This window comes from Aureobasidium melanogenum (genome assembly GCF_000721775.1).
Source record: "Aureobasidium melanogenum CBS 110374 unplaced genomic scaffold scaffold_11, whole genome shotgun sequence".
NCBI lineage: Eukaryota > Fungi > Ascomycota > Dothideomycetes > Dothideales > Saccotheciaceae > Aureobasidium > Aureobasidium melanogenum.
The window spans coordinates 483,797-500,856 of record NW_024470063.1 but is presented as its reverse complement, the minus strand read 5'-3'; the positions used below and the strand labels follow the sequence as shown (position 1 = coordinate 500,856).

Here is a 17,060-nt window from a genome sequence, read left to right as displayed (position 1 = left end):
ATCAACACCATAGAGGCACGAAAACGACAACCACTCATGTGCATCACAAAGTCTACATAGTGCTCATGTCCTAACATAGAGGCAGGTAAGGTTTACATGTATTCCCCGAATAGCATCTGCATGGCACACCGCTTTTATGAGGCTCTGTGGGAAAATGTCTGGCTAAAATCGCGGCGGGGTCCTGTTCGTTCGACCAAGACATCTGGTAACTCTACATCCATACCAGAACTCATGACATCAGGATTCAGCTGCTGTGCTCATGTGCCGTCCAGCGATTCGACATGTACATCTAACTATATTTCTCATGCCTTCTGCTTTCTTGATCTTTTTCTTTTCTCCAACAATATTTTCTGACAAGATCCTTCCTCACAGACACATCCACCACCACTCACCTTCTCTATGACTACCATTGCTATATCTCAACCTCCCAGGCTCGAGATGAGTGAACAAGAACGTTTCTTCCGTTATTTCCAGACCGAAGTTGCTGGTGCGTGTCCTGCATTCCATCTACTACAACAGCACAGGACTCGTTCGCTGACTTGTGCATTTCGGATCTCAGCACTACAGGAGCAAATGCAAGTCATTCAAGACCACGGCACTTCTGGTGGTGAACGAGCAGATGCAATTGATCACTGTCTAGCCGGCATTTCAAAGCTCTCTAATGATGTGAAAGACATATCTGGATCTCTTCCGGCACACGATCAAAGAACATATAGCGAGGTCGGCCATTGAGTAATCGAACGCTCTTGGTGAGTTCATGCTAAAGACTGTTCAGGCAATCAAAGCACTGTCAGAAAAGCTGCAAAAGACGCGGGCTCAGGCAGCACCTAAGCCAAAGTTCTCTTTCAAGAAGAAGAATGCTTCTGCCATTTCTATCAACGATGCAGCGGAACTGGCGGCAAAAAAGCGTCTTCTCCAACCGAACAGCAACATCTCATCAGAAGTATCCTCCTTTGCAACGACGCCATTGACGATGCCTCAAACGCCTGCCAATGGACTTGCTGTCGATGAATCCAAACCTGCCGAAACCAAATCGGATGCGTCTGACGGAGTCACTGAGGGCGTGCGAAAACTCTCCTTCTCGAAAGCTGACAAGATACACATCTCTAACCACAGCAAAATTCATATCATGCTCCCATCCTCGGCCATACACGCAACATCCGGAACTTCTGGCACGGTCACCAATGTCCGCGACAGCGTCATTGACATGAGCATATCCGCAGCTTCTGCCTTTGCCAATCTTACTTTGAAGAACATCCAAGGTTCACTGATTGTTTGCGGACATGTTGACGGTTCTGTTCACATCACAGGCGTCAAAGACTCTGTTTTAGTGATAGCAACGAGACAGTTCCGCATGCACGAGAGTAAGAACGTCAAGGTGTATATGCTCTGCAAAAGCAGACCAATTATTGAGGACTGTGAGGGCATCGAGTTTGCAGAAATGCCTGACTGCTATGTGAGTCTGCTCCCATTTTGTCTTGTTGCACAAGAGTCGAAGGGGATATTCGTGCTAATGGTCAAAATCAGGCCACAGAAAAGGATCAGGATGTCAAGAACCTGTACGACCAAGTTGACGACTTCAAGTGGCTCAAGGCAGAACAGAGTCCCAACTGGAGCGTACTGAACACGGACAAACGTATTAAAGATGAGATTTGGACGGATGTCGTACCAGGAAGCCCTAAGAGTGGTGTCGAGGAGATTCTCAAGGCAGTTGGGATATGAGCTGTAATCAGGGTGAACCCTGATGAGCGACTGTAGATAATACAAGGCAACAAGGCAGCATATAGCACCTCATCTCGCGACATACAATTACTTCTATTATAGGTCTGCTTAAGGTAGCCATGAATCGCCCAAAGAGCCACCGAAGATATATCTTCATCTCGGCCGAATTCGAGACCTTGTGACCATCGGGTCCAACCGTCAGCCGTGACCAATGTCATACAAAAGCACGGCATCGTCATGGGTGGACGTTGAGATCTGCCATAACAAGAATAGTGTTTCGAAAGCGCCTCGTGGAGAAGGCCGGGAGTGATCAACAAGCTTCTCCAAACAAACCACCAACGCGTGTCGCCAAGTCGGGGTCTTTTCGCTCTTTCGCACGGCTTGTCCCTCATCCATATTATATTGTACTATGTATAACATATCAATCTCTACTCAAGAGCTCTGAGCACGATCGTAAATCAGATGAGTAGATGCGAAGGGATGTCAGGACTTGGCAGTTGGATTGTGAAACAACGAGGCAGGTACCAAGAGTGCAGATCATGGCTTTTAACAGCTTGACGAGGTTGTGATGAGCAGGGGTGCACTTTCCTTTGCCCAGACACTTGCAAGCATCCACTGTTGATCGTTCCTGTCTATCAACGTGGGAAGGAACTACCACTGACCCTAATGATGACATGTGATGCTGCTTCCTTCTGTGCACGACCGTCTTACTTTCCAACAAAACCGACGAGTGCCCTCTTCTGTTGCTCTTCAACCACAACATCTTTGCATCCATCACCAGAAGCATTCCACAATCAATTGTTCTTCTGCATCAAGTACCAGTTCATCAAACACCCATACACGACAAACACTCCTCTCGAGACCACCAAGTGCACCCCATAACCTCATCATCCATCAACACAACTACCTTCAGATCCATCATGCACTTCTTCACAGCCGCCTTCTCGCTCTTCGCAGCAGCTGCCACCGCCTTCCCTACCAAGCCCAACTTCCTCACTCTACCTGTCTCTCGTGACGCTGGCAATGTAAGTACTGACATGACCATCCATCAAACCCTTGTCTGACATTCCCAGGTCTACGTCTGCACCGATGCCAACTTCACAGGTCACTGCGAATACCTGAAGCAACCATTGGACACATGCGTCGTTCTTCCCGACAGCCTCAGCAAGAAAGTGTCATCCTTCGGTCCAGACGCTGGCTCAACTTGCCTGTTGATGCAAGGCTCTTGCAACGATGCCATGCCCTACCGTCAAGCCTCTTACCCTGGCATCTCCGACCTGCGCAACGTCACCTTTGATGACATGGCGACTAGCTTCATCTGCCTGCACCAGTAATGGGCTGAGATGGGAGTGCGACAACCATGACTCGCTATGGTATAGCTGAGTCTTCCCTATGATGACTTTTTCTTTTGTTCTGGCATGAGTCTTGGGGTCGGAAGCCTTGAAGGCATACTATTATACAGCACTTGAGCTAGGATGCTCGTGTTAATGAATTGATACTTTGTTCCAAACTACCGGCTCTCTGTGGACAAGCTCCTGCCCCCGTAAACAATTGTGCCTTTTTATAGTGACATGTTTGCTTGTCACCACAGGCGGAAGTAATAGGAGTCACAGATTTGGAACACGGGCAAGGTAAGATGGTGCTTCGCGACTGCCGAATGTCATAGTGCTTCTTGGAACTATTTCATTGACTGGTAATACTCTTTTCTCAAAGAAATCCTGCATCTCCGCCCTTGCCGTGTTTCGAAAAGTATGTAATGGGTATAGCTGTGGGAATGCATAGGACTGGACAACTCCCACTAAGAAGCAACAACCTATGGACTCTCTATGGACATCACTTATTTCCGAACAATATCGTGCCTTTCTAGAGTGACTACCTTACTCTGCGTTGTGGGTCGGAGTATAATGGAAAATATATACTTTTAAAACATTTGGAGGATATAAGTTTGCATGCACCACCACCTCCTCCTTCCTCCTCTACCAACATATCAATCTAAAAGTCTTCCATCTTATAGACCTCATACACAGGGACTTCGTAAGGGTGAGCTCTGTTCCTATATCAGCACATTCTTCCTCTCAACCACAAAAAGTAGAATAGGAAAAGGACAAACTCACTTCTTCAACACCTCGACAACCTTTTTCACATTCTCTTTTCCTAACACCTGCATCTCCACTCTAACTTCCTCTAGAACTTCCAACTTGCCTCTAGTACCGATATCCGGAGTACTGTCTGGGCCAGGGATGAATTGGCCTGTTCCGCTTGTTTCCCAACACTGTTTTTGCGTCGTCGTCAGCACCTACACCTCAAAAACATCCAGATGATATGAAGGCTTGGGAAGGGGAAAAGGGTAAAAACTTACGACATTTGTGTATAAGATCTTATCAGTATCAGTTAGTGACGAAAACACGCCGGCGAGGTTTGTAGCAAAGATAGCGGTTTTTGTGCTTTGGAGAGAGGAAGGAGGGACAAAGTAGCAGATTTTGTATTTGGTTTGGTCGGTAGTGGTGGTGGTAGACATTATTGCTGTTCTTGACGTGTTCCTGGTGGTACAGTGGGTGGAAGTAGGTAGAAAATGGCCAGGGTCGGTAATTCAACAAGGATAGTCGCGAAGTAGAAAGATGGAGATAGATGCAGAGACAGAAGCACCCGGGGATAGTCCCTCTTTTTGTATCTCTGAAAGGTTGTCTCTTATCTTTAGGAGAGCGAAAAAACTGACGATATCGGAAATTTGCAAAGTTTGTGGTTGAATGTGTGCGGATTGTGTAACAGCAATCGCTATGGGAAGGACAAGACGGTCGTGATCGCTATGGGAAAGGGTAAGCGGCCAAAAAAGGTCCAACCTCGCTCCAAGGAAAACATCCATCTACCGACGCGAAAAAAGAAAGAGATAGAGAAAAGCAAAGAGGAACGAACTCTAGATTGACCCGCAGAAAACTCCATCCTGGAAACGCCGCCGTCGTGTAAACATTAAATGGGAGAGCAAGCCCATGCAGCGAGCAACAGCACATGTCTTCAGGCCTTGACTCTGATCTTGTCGCTCCACTCCTTGAACTCGGCATAACTCAAGTCGACCTTCTTGCCTTCATACGTGACCAACTCCATACCGGCAGCAACCTTCCTCCAGTCATCCTTCCTGCCCGACCAGCCAGCCTTCCTCATCAAACTGACCAAAGCCTCCTCCTTGGTCCACCCTTGCTCCTTGGCTACATCAGGCAGATAGGTAGCACCCAGTTTTTTACCTTGATAGGTAAAACTGATCCTGATACCATGCTTGCCGACCTCCCAAGCCATGATATCGTGAGTAGGGTTGCTGAAATTAGTCAATAGAGTAACGCAACACTGCAGTTGTGAAAGTTGAGACGAAGGGATTGGTGGGAAGCGAGAGTCTTCAAAGGCAGAAGTCAAGGCGTAATCTGCGAGTCCTTCTTCTAGAGGTAGTGGTTTGAAGGTGCCAATGCAACCGCGAAGGGACTTTTGATGGCTGCGTGGGGAGATAGTGTTCCAGGTCACAAAGAGAGGGTATGAGTCTGAGGGAGAGATGTTGGAGCGAGAGGATAGAGAGGTGCGACTGGAGGAGGTCGAGGCTTGAGTCGAGGCGGAGTTCTGGGTAGAGCGAGATGTCAAGCTCGACGAGGACGAGTTGGACTTGGGAGTGACTCTGTTGACGAGGCGTGAGATGGCAGGCACGCGGGATGGACTCGGCTCTGGCTCGTCTTCGCCGTCGACATCTGTTATATCGTCCTCCTCTTCTCCATATTGTTCGGTCCAGAGCTGTTCGACTTGGGATAGAGATAGCGGCTGTCGTTTTTCGAAACTAGCAACGAGCGATTCGAAACAGTAAGCACAGTGAGCTTTGGTGGCCATGACTACAGTCGGGTTCGATGAGCTGTATGGTAGCGATAGTGCTGGCAGGATATGTGAGAGCAACGACTGAGGCTGGATCAGATGGTTGAATCGACGAGTGAATGAGATGTCAGGCAAGTGGTCAGAACGTCACAGAAGGAGAAAGATCAAACGCGGTCAACGCTGACGTGGAAGGAACTGAGGGGAGGCAAGACGGAAGGAAGAGATGACAGGTTTGAGACCAATACGGTCCTTATCTATGGCGTGTCTAGCACGGCGTATGCTGACTGCTTCGAGCTGTTGTCTTGGACTTGCTTGACGGAGCCGTGACTTGGTAGATGAGCGAACAGCGAGAACGAGGTGTCGACCGCGTGCCTGCCGGACACTATCCACACAGGTCACGCATCATCCAAGTGGGGCGTTTCTTGATTCATAAGTTGGAAGCTGGAACAAATGAAGCCCAATTGGTATTGCTTTTTGCACAATCTTCTTGTGCCACTTTATGCAACTCCGTGCTGTGGTTATCACCCTGGCACCATCACATCTCCGACCACTTGTAGCAGTATGCACCGACAACTACAGATCATGCGATTATCTGTAGTAAGCATGGCCTTCTAAAGATAATCTCTTATGTACTATCTTATAATTAGTAGGTTTTATTAAAGTCTTAAAGCTATGTAGTTATATTAGAAAAGTGCCTTAAATCTAGTACTATATATAGATAGAAGTTTTGCAAACTACTTAATATACTATATATTATTATATCTCTCTTTCCCTCTTTATATTAATATAATAATATAGTACTAATAATTAAATACTTGCAACTAGCTAGATTATATATATAAGGGCTAAATCTAACTCTATATAATTATAGCTAAATTACATAGGTATATAAAGATAGCTATATACTTAAGTTAATTACTAATTAATTCTATTATATTCTATTAACTATTTCTTATATAATCTATAATATACTATATTACAAATATAGTACTAAACTAGCTTAAAGTAGTAGGCTATATAGTTATTTATATTATAATTAATATTATATCAAATTAGCTATTAAATAATACCTATTCTAGTTATATAATAAGCTTAAAAGATAGTATAGCTTTATATAGAGTAACTAGATAATCTGGCAAATATTATAGCTATTTAGGATTAAAAAATAGCTTATAAAGAAGTAACTACTTTTAATATAAGAAACTATATATAAGTACTACTACTTTACTAAGTAGCTTTAAAATTAGATAATATCTTAATAGATAAAAGTAGTATTTTTAGATAAGTATTCTATAGAGTATAGAGTCTCTTATATATATAAGTATATCTTTTACTTTTCTAGCTAGTAATTTAATTATAATAAAGTTACTAACTATAATAAGAGTAAGGATATATATGTTATAGTATAGATAGCTATTTTAACTAATAGCTTAAGTAAACTCTAGCCTATAATATATAATAATAGCTTAAAAAATAAGGGCTATACCTTATAGAGCTACATTATAAAATCCTAAAGCCTACTATAGTATTATCCTTACTATAGCCTACTATAGGTACTATTATATAGACTATCTAGCGTTAATAGCTATACTAATAGCCTAGTATATATCCCTCTACTATACCTTCTACCTTAGCTAATTTTCTATATACTATTAGCCTTACTATTTACTAGCTATATAATTAGATCTATATAAGGTAGCTTAACTCTTTTAACTTTCTACTTAAGAATATATTATATAGGGCTAATAGTAAGGCAAATAGTAAGGTAAATAGTAAGATAAATAGTAAGGTAAATAGTATAGCTATCTAACTAGTATTCTTTTTTACTAAGACTAGTATTTTAATATAACTACTATACTTACTATATTTACACTATAATTAATCTACTTACATATACTCTATATTTATATTATCTTACTTCTCTTTTTCTTTCTCTCTTTTTTTCTCTTTCTTACTATCTTACCTCTTTATTATTAGTAACCTTCTTTCCTATTAGTAATAATCTATATTTAGTACTAATATTCCTATTCTCTTTATAGTACTACTATAAGTAGTAAGCTCGATATATATATCCTCTAGTCTCTAGCCCTTTATTATTATTTTCCTTTAAAGCTACTATATAAAGACTCCCTAGTCTTATATAAGGTACTCCCTTCTTAACTCTATCTATTTTTCTAACTATAGCTAACTATAATTATATATATCTAGTAGACGACAATATCTCTAAATCTATCTACTCCTTCTCTCTAGTTTTGCCTACTCCTTCTAATAATAAGGACGCCTATATTATAGTATCTAACTTTATCTACCTTATTACTATCGATTTAGCCCTTTCTACTATACTACCTTATATTAGCTTCTAGCTTAAAGTAGAATAAATACTACTAGAGATTTTAAATTAGGCTAAGACTAAGAAGCCTAGAAGGCATAAGCTTTAGAGTACCTATATTATTAAGAAGGTAGCTAAGTGAAATAATAGTAATATATAGCTACTTATTATATCTTAAGGACCTAATAATATAGCTTATTATTCCTACTAGAAATATATAGAATTAGGTTTACTTATCCTTTTCTTACACTATTATTAGTAATAATATCTCTTATAAGTATAATTAGTATCTAATCTATAACTATAACTATACCTTCCTTACTAGTTAGTAGTTAGAATATATAGTCCTTAGTTTATCGACTCTTTATTATATCTCTAGTAAGTATTAGTTATAGTTATCCTAATATTTCTATCTTTATTGCTAGTTATCTCTATAGCTAATATTAAAGAGGTGTCTTCTACTTAATCTAAACTATTACCCTCTTATCTTAACCTCTTATATAACTATTACTATAATGCTACCTCTTACTCTATTCTCTCCTTAATCTCTTCTTATATTTATTCCTCTACTCTTACTCTTACCTTTACTACCTTTAACTTAGTAGCTACCTTTACTCTATTTACTTTATACCTCTTTCTTACTATAGCTCTTACTTTAGCTACTTAAGTAGCACGATTCTAAACCTTTTCCTATTTAGTTAATACTACCTTATTTAATACTTTCTTTTTCTAGTCGTCGTTATATATAAAGTTATACATCCTTTAGTTAGTAGTATTATTAATGTATATCTCTTTATTTATACTTCTAGGCTACTTATCTACTAGTACTACATGTATTATATAATAGATACTAGTTAGTCTATATATCTGCCGTCCTTAGAGTTTTCTACGCTATAGCCTTAGTAGTAAAGGCTTAATAATAGTTATACTATATATATTGTCTACTTAGCCCTTAGAATGCTTTAGCCTATATATATTAATATAGACTCTACTATATGTTATACTCTATTTCTCCTTATAGCTTATTAGAGTACTAATATCTTAAATAGTTATAATAAGGTGTAGACATACTAGTAATCTACCCTTAAATATTACTAACCTAGGGTCCTTTACTAGCTATTTAAACTCTTAGACCTATACTTAATTATGCTATAGCTATCCCCTTTTTTGCTAGTTTCTTACATAGTATATAATATTATGCTCTATAAGGCTCTTATCGTTAAAGACCCCTTTATATTCCTTTTAACATTAGATAGAGTAATAGAGCTTAATAGGGTAGTTATTAATCTAAGCATCGTCGCGTTCTACTCTTTCTAGACTTAAATTAGTAAGTTAACCTTCTATATAAGGACGTAATTCGTAGATAAAGATAGCTATAGCTTACTAGAATAGAGGGCCTTCTTCTAGTCTAAGTAATTTAATAATATCCTTAACTAGACATAATAGCTCCTTATTTATCCTTCGATATAGCTCTAGCTATCTAAATACTAGGCTAATTAGTTATGCTTTACTAATAGATGCTAGCTCCTTATCCTTTTTATGGCTATTAGCTATAGTAGGTCGCGCCTCCTAGTAGATTAAATCCTATAATACTAGTATGTTAAGACCTTATAGGTAGTACTCTATTAGTTAATCTTCCTATTTATTCTTCTTATTTATATTATAAAAGCCTTCCTTTATATAAGTATAGTGCTTATGCTTTAGATATAAGGTATCCTAGTTTAGTGCATAACCGTATATATAGATTATATATATATAATAGGTTAAAGAGTACTATTTTAGAAAATTAAAGTAACCCTTATTATCCTTAGCCTTTAACTTATAATAGCTTTAAAAGACCTCTTTATGCTTATTTATCTAGTATAAAGTAAGCTTAAAGTATTGGAGTATATCATCATTATAGCTCTTATACATAGCTAGAGTAATAAAGTCGATAGTTATATAGATAAACTTAATTATATCTTTAGCCTCTATAGTCCTTATTTTTTTAAGGAGGGAAATATAGATAGGTAAGATCTAGTAAAGGATATACTTCTATTCTACTCTAGTCTACTAGCTAACCTTTAATAGGCGCTAAAACATATGTATAGTTAGATATTATAGCATTAATATAAAGCGATAATCAATAATACTAGTTATAATAGCCTTCTTTACTTTAGCATAATCCTTAGTTAGGCGTTTCTTTAAAGTATTAGCCTTTATAACTGCTTTAGCTATTCTTATACCTAGCTTATTTCTAGCCTAATCTATTATAAATACTTACGTCTAGGCTAAAATATGCATTATAATACCCTTAAGTAATTAGTAAAGAATATTAACTATTAGACTCTAATAGATATCTATTAATAGCATATTTAATATAAAGTATTTAATATTATAGATATGCTTATCTAGATCTAGATTAGAGTCCTCTACTACTTCCAACTTAAGCTAGTCGTTATTAATGTCTAAATACTTATTAACGTTAAGCATTTATTATCCTTATACTTTATTATTAGCTATACTATTAGCTACTTAACACTATTACTAGATCCTATCCTAAGTATCTTTAGGTATTTGCTACTCTATAGTAGCTTTAAGGTCTTTATAGAGATTAGGATAGATCTTATATATTATATAGTACCTATTTCCTAGGACCCTAGTTAATTTAACCTACTCTTTATAGTCTATTATAAGTACTATAATAATTAGAACATATTATTAAGTCTATCTATTAGCATAGGGTAGTTTAGCTCTTCCTACTATATATATCTACTTAATAGGTTTAAAAATAGTCGCTAGATAATAGTAGAAGATTTTACTCTATAAGATTATATCCCTCTCTTTAACGATTAGAAGGAGAGTAAGTAGTATCGATCCTAGGCGTTTATTTAAGTACTAAGTAGATATATAAAGGTTTCTAATAGTTAAATATACGGCATAAGCTACTAAATCGCCTAATTATAGAGTAAGCATAGTCTTATTACTTACTATAACTAATAGAACTATTATTATGCTAGTGCCTTAGAGATCTTTACTAAGCTTCTCTTATATCTTTTACTACTAGTTTCTAGTAAGTATATCTATATACCTTTAATACTAATATAAGTTATTTACCTATGCTCTATATAGCTTGTAGTAAAGATCGTCTTTAAAACCTAGATAGCTAAGGAAAAAGTAAATAGTGTAAATAGGATCTTAATATTAAAGTATATATTTTGTTTTTCTACTTAGACTACTTTTATTAGGGATACTAATATCTTTATGTTACTACTAGCTAATATTGCCTATAGTAGGTATATTTTCTATTTTTTATTATAGCTTATTAGTAGACTTTTAGCTTAGTATATTAACTAATAGCTCTAGTCTATTATGCTTTAATAGGTAATTAATAGTATTTTTAGATATATTTTCTTAGTATATCTACTAAGTAAAGTTAAAGCTAAATCGATCTCTAAATCCTTATAAGAGTATTACTTCTAAGGTATTAGTAATAGAGTAACTAGTCTTATATTAGTTAATTAGAGTATTAGGATAATAAGAAGCTCTTATACCTACCTCTAAATTCGTATAGCTACTATAAGACCTATAGTCTTATAGAAAGTGTTATATACTTTGCTTACTACTAAGAACGATATTTAACTACTACTCGACTAAATTATTATACTATATAAATAGCTTAGTGTCTTTTTAGTTATATATATTAGAGAAGCCTTATCTTTAACTATATCTAATAAGCCTTAGTTTACTTTATATTCTAACTTCTTTTCTTCTCTACCTTATACCTCCTTTAAGTAGGTATTAAGAATATCTATATAAGTTAGGAATATGCTAATAGGGTACTCTACCTCTCTATAGTCTATTTCTAAGTCTTCTAGAACCTTGAGACTAAGATAATCTAGCTCTTTACTTTATTATTTATTTAGTATATTATATATGTCTTTTACTATATTAATTATATTACTATCTTTGCTATCTATATATTAGGGTCCTATGCATATTAGATTCTATAGCTTCTAGATACTATAACTTAGGTACTTACCTATAGTATTCTATATTCTCTTAAGAGCTCTTACTATATTCTAACATGTCGCACTATATATAGTAAGCTCCCTAGTACTCTTAAAGTTTAACCTACTATATCCTATATATCTAAATACGCCTTTTTATATTATATTTAGTATATTAGTATAGTATAGTAGCGTTATATAGCATATAGAGTACTAGTATCCTTATAGTTTAGAAGTCGAAAACATAAAAATAGAGTATATCTATACTATGTCTTAGTAGGCCTATACTAATTTTTCTTATACCTAAAGCTAACTATTTGCCCTTCTATTTACCTTAACTAAGCTACTAATAATTTCTTACACTTAAAGCTTAATTTTCTTATGCCTAAAGCTAACTATTTACCCTCTTATTTACCTTAACTACTACTACTAATAATTTCTTATACTTAAAGCTTAATTTTCTTATACTTAAAGCTAACTATTTACCTTTCTATTTACCTTAACCGCTACTACTAATAATTCCTTATACTTAAAGCTTAATTTTCTTATATCTAAAGCTAACTATTTGCCCTTCTATTTACCTTAACTACGACTACTAATAATTCTTTACCCTATCTACTTAATTTTCCTATGCCTAAAGCTAACTATTTACTCTTCTATTTACCTTAACTACTACTACTAATAATTCCTTATACTTAAAACTTAATTTTCTTATACCTAAAGCTAACTATTTACCCTCCTATTTACCTTAACTACTACTACTAATAATTCTTTATACTATATACTTAGATTTTCCTTATCTCTATCTTTAAATCTCCTATCTCTCTACCTTACTATATTATTCTAGTACTATAATATAATATTTTTACTATATTATAGCTATTAAATTAAGGGAACTACTATTTATTTCTACGATTATAAAGGCTTTTCTTACTATATAAGAGTAACTATCTTCTTAAGTAGCTCTCTTCTTCTTCTTCTTCTTTTTCTATAACTCCTTACTACTACTAGCTATCTTCTTAATTACCTTCTCTACTTTTACCTTAACATCTAGGTTAAAGGCGCCTAGATCCTTTTCTAGTAGTAGCTTTACTATAACCTTTCTAAGATTATAGATTAAATAGTTTCTCTTAATAAACTATTACTAATAATTATACTATTTAGTAGAGATAATAAGGTAGTAAATCTCTATAATCTCTACCTTTTATATATAGTAAGGATATCTAAGATAGCTAGTAACTTGCTTAATTATTAATACTTACTAGGTACTATCTATTAGAACTATAGTATTAGTAGGGATAAGCTCTATACTACTTTTTATACCCTAGTATAGGATTATAATAATAGTAGGGCTATTAGGATTCTCCTTAAAATCCTCTAGGATTTTATCTCTCTTAGTAATGCTAAGTAATATAGGAAGAAAGATAATATCTTCTATACTATAGATACTAGAGCCCTTCTTAGTTCTAAGGTATCTTACCTAATAGTAGGTTAGAGTTAATATATAGGGTATAGTAGTACTAAGAATAATCTTTCTTTAATTACTAGTAATAGAGTAGTCCTAGGTAATAATACTTTTAATAATAGATGCTAGATATTACTAATGTAAAAGCTTTTCTATCTTAGGTATAATAGTAAGGTTAAACTTAGTAAGATAGTAGTAGTATATAGGTCTAACTAAGTTACTATCGCTTTCTAAGTCTTTATTGTTATTATGTAGCTTCTATATATTTCTATTATAAGCATCTCTTTAGATCTTATCTATATACTCCTTATTTAAGTTCCTAAGAAATAAGGTCTTTAGCTAAGTAGTTTTCTTATCTATAATTAGCTTATAATAGTAGGAAAAAAGAGTAATAATCCTAAAGTTATAGATATATAAGAGAAAGCTAGCCTATAAGAAGGTATCTACTATATCCTAGTCCTTATTACTATTCTTACTATTCTTACCCTTCTTACCCTTCTTAGCCTTTTTATAGCAAATTATAGAGCCTTTTATAGCACTCTTAATAGCTTTCTAATATAGTCCTTTAATGTCTTTTCTAAAGTCTTCTAATATAGCAATTAGAATATTATTAATGCATATAGGTACTATATTAGTAATAGAGATCTTTTTTCTAATATTATTACTTATTAGGTTCTAGATTATGTTAGTTATAAACTAAATAGTAATATTACGAAAAATACGGTTAATCTAAGTAATCTCCTTACTTATTCCTATTTAATCCTACATAATTACTAATAATTTATCCTAGCTAAAACTCTTAAGTAAGCTAGCCTTACTAACTATATTATTAATAGCTTTAGTAGTAGGAATTAGCTTTTAATAGCTTCTTAATTTATTCTATTTACACTAGTAGTAGCTAAGGTCTATAGTCTTATATTCTAAAGTCTCTAGTAGATAGCTACCCTTATTTATTATTACATATATATAATACTAGTTAAGGTACTTACCTAATTAACCTTTAATTTCCTTATTATTTTTAGTAAGAAGTCTTTAAATTAAAGTATCTATAGAGAAGAGAGGTATAGTTAAAGCATAAGCTTTATTTATAAAAGTGCTACTAATATAGATATACTAGGGCTTTCTAGGTAGACATAATATATTTCTCTAGTTTACTAAGTACTATTACTAGAACTTATAAAACTCGTCTATAAAAACATAGCTAAAGTCGGTCTTAAAGATTTTGTCCTTATTATAATCTTTAGTACCTTTAGGGGTTATCTTAGTACCGTAATTAATTATACTAAGCTAATAATGTAGGTTATAAGAAAAGCAAATAATAATAGTACTAGTATAAAAATTATACTAAGGTATAGTATAATGCTTATTATATAAGTCCTTATTATTATAGAGGTCGTTCTACTTTTTAAATAGCTATAAGATAGATAGGAGTTTAGAACTACTAAACTATTCCTTATATAGTGCCTTATTAGGCTAAAAACTAGCCGGCATATTAGAATCCTACTTTAGTACGTAATAACTATTAAGTAAGTCCTTTAGAGTGCCTATAAGGTCCTTAGTTAAAGTAAGAATAATAGTTACTATAGGATAGAATAGTTAAATAGTCCTAGTCTATAGACCTACTATATTTAGTAGAGGTACTATAAGGAAAGGTCTATACTCTACTTTAGGCTCCTAATTAGGATTACCTACTTCCTTATATATATAGTCCTTATACTATTATAAGGTCTTAGCTACTATTTCTTTTAGTAATGTCTAAGGGTTTATATATTTATTCTTAAACTTATTATTATTAAATTTACTAATTATAAAGTATCTAAAGTACTCTATAATATTTAGTAAGGTTAGTATCTTACCTATACCTATTATATAGCTAAGAATGCACTAAAGACTTTTTTTTAGAAGGGTATAAGATAGGAAACCGCTACTATAGAACTAGTAGGCTATAATATAAAGTTTGCTAGACTATCTTAGAAGAAACATACCTAAGTTAGGATTAAGTTCCTTAGGATTAAAACTAACTAACTAATATGTAATTTCTTATAGAACCTTATCTATATAGGCAAGGTCGTCCTATTTAAAGATACTATTAGTTAAGCTCTCTTTATTAGTTTATACTTTGCTAATAGATATTATACTAGTAGATAGCTATTTATATAAAGTTAATAGAAATTAATAGCTAGGCCCGACCGTCTCTATAGAAGGCAACTCTCTAGGTTTCTAGATTAGTTAATAAGCTAGAGTATAATATATTCGTAGATAATCCTAAGGAGGTTTTTTAGGAGTAGTTAGCTTAAAAGAGAGTTAACTAGGCATCTTATTATTGGATTTAGTTAAATTAGTAAATAAAACACTATATATACCCTTTTGTAGATAACCTAGAGTATAAAGTATAGATAGCTTTAGTATAGATATAGATGCCTTTAGTATAGAAGACCTCTCCTAAGATAGCTTAATCTTCTTACTTATCTTTTTAAAAGATAAAGAGGAATAAAGACGCTTTAAACTATAAATAGGAGCTTTATAAGGAGAAGGTAGAGGTATATAGCCTCTAATAGGAACCTCTATATAAAGCTTATTACTATTAAGGCCTTTAAGTATAGACATAGAAAGCTTATTAAGTACTACTTAATCCTTAGCGAAGTAGAGAGAGATGCCTTACTTAGATCTATTATAACGGACTATAGTAAGGCATATATTAGAGATTAAGCCCTAGTTATCCTACTAAATATTATAGTATTAAACCTCTACCTATAAATTATCTAAGGTATTATAAAATATAGTAATAAAGCCCTTCTCTAGAAGGATATAGCTATTATTAGGTTATAGAACTTTAGTAAAGTATTTAGCCTTTATCTAGAATATAGTCTTATCGAACCTATTACTAAAATTGCCTTTATTACTAATATTAAATTAACTAAGTCTAACCTATATATACTAAATACTAAGTAAAGAGGTACTTTCTATAGCGTCGTCGTCGTTAGAAGGCTTAGAATAAGGAAGTTTAATTACTTTTATAAAATTTAAATGTATTTAATTAAAGCTAGTAGCTACTATAGTATTAACTAAGAAGGAGGTACTACTTTAGCTACTATTATAGTAATAGGAACGGTCGTAAGAGCGTTTACTACTAAGACTACGTTACTATAATTACTCTTTACTATGCTTACGACTATAGTTATATTAACTCTTCTTATCTATAGCATTATACCTTTAGTACTTCTTTTTATATATAGTATAAACTTAATAGATAAGATATTAAATAGTAGTCTTAATAAAGTCCTTTAAAGTAATACTCTTATAGAACCTTACCTTATTAAACTAAGAAGGGCTTAGGTTTTAGTAAAAGTACTAGGCTATAAAAGGAAGCTAAGATAGCTCTAAGTTAGTACTAATTTACTTAAAGTAGAGTAAGGTATCCTAAATCTAGCTATAAGCAATATAGTAAGTAGCCCTAAGTCTCTCTATAGTATAAAGCTTTAGGTTAGTATTAATTAGCTCTTTAATCTTATCTTAGATAACTTTAAATTTGTTCTTATTAAGATTAAGGTAGGCTAGTAGGAATTCCTTAGTAGCTTAAGTAGAATCTAAGATATTGTTAATATCTTATATTATAAATATATTAGTATCCTTTTTTAAGAAGTTAGGATTATATATAGTAAGTAGATTAACTAGTAGTATAGCTATAATAGAATTAAATAATAAGTTA

At 34.1% G+C, this 17,060-nt stretch overlaps 4 protein-coding genes across 4 annotated transcripts; 2 read left to right on the top strand and 2 right to left on the bottom strand.

Annotated features, from left to right (window-relative positions):
* Positions 1–438: 438 nt before the first annotated feature.
* Positions 439–1,722, top strand: M437DRAFT_84858 (TBCC-domain-containing protein; the record flags this gene model as incomplete). Its single annotated transcript, XM_041028178.1, has 4 exons — positions 439–487; positions 560–720; positions 776–1,456; positions 1,528–1,722. 4 exons carry the CDS (start codon positions 439–441, stop codon positions 1,720–1,722), a joined length of 1,086 nt encoding a protein of 361 aa, XP_040879548.1.
* A 920-nt stretch (positions 1,723–2,642) lies between these two features.
* M437DRAFT_49736 (uncharacterized protein) lies at positions 2,643–3,056 on the top strand (the record flags this gene model as incomplete). The annotated part of the gene is made up of 2 exons (XM_041021885.1): positions 2,643–2,747; positions 2,796–3,056. 2 exons carry the CDS (start codon positions 2,643–2,645, stop codon positions 3,054–3,056), a joined length of 366 nt encoding a protein of 121 aa, XP_040879547.1.
* A 658-nt stretch (positions 3,057–3,714) lies between these two features.
* Positions 3,715–4,210, bottom strand: M437DRAFT_16928 (uncharacterized protein; the record flags this gene model as incomplete). The annotated part of the gene is made up of 3 exons (XM_041018878.1): positions 3,715–3,769; positions 3,837–3,994; positions 4,082–4,210. Coding segments are annotated over 3 exons (342 nt in total), but the record flags the coding sequence as incomplete, so codon positions are not given.
* Positions 4,211–4,734: 524 nt separating this feature from the next.
* Positions 4,735–5,586, bottom strand: M437DRAFT_49703 (uncharacterized protein; the record flags this gene model as incomplete). The annotated part of the gene is made up of 1 exon (XM_041021880.1): positions 4,735–5,586. One exon carries the CDS (start codon positions 5,584–5,586, stop codon positions 4,735–4,737), a length of 852 nt encoding a protein of 283 aa, XP_040879545.1.
* Positions 5,587–17,060: the final 11,474 nt, after the last annotated feature.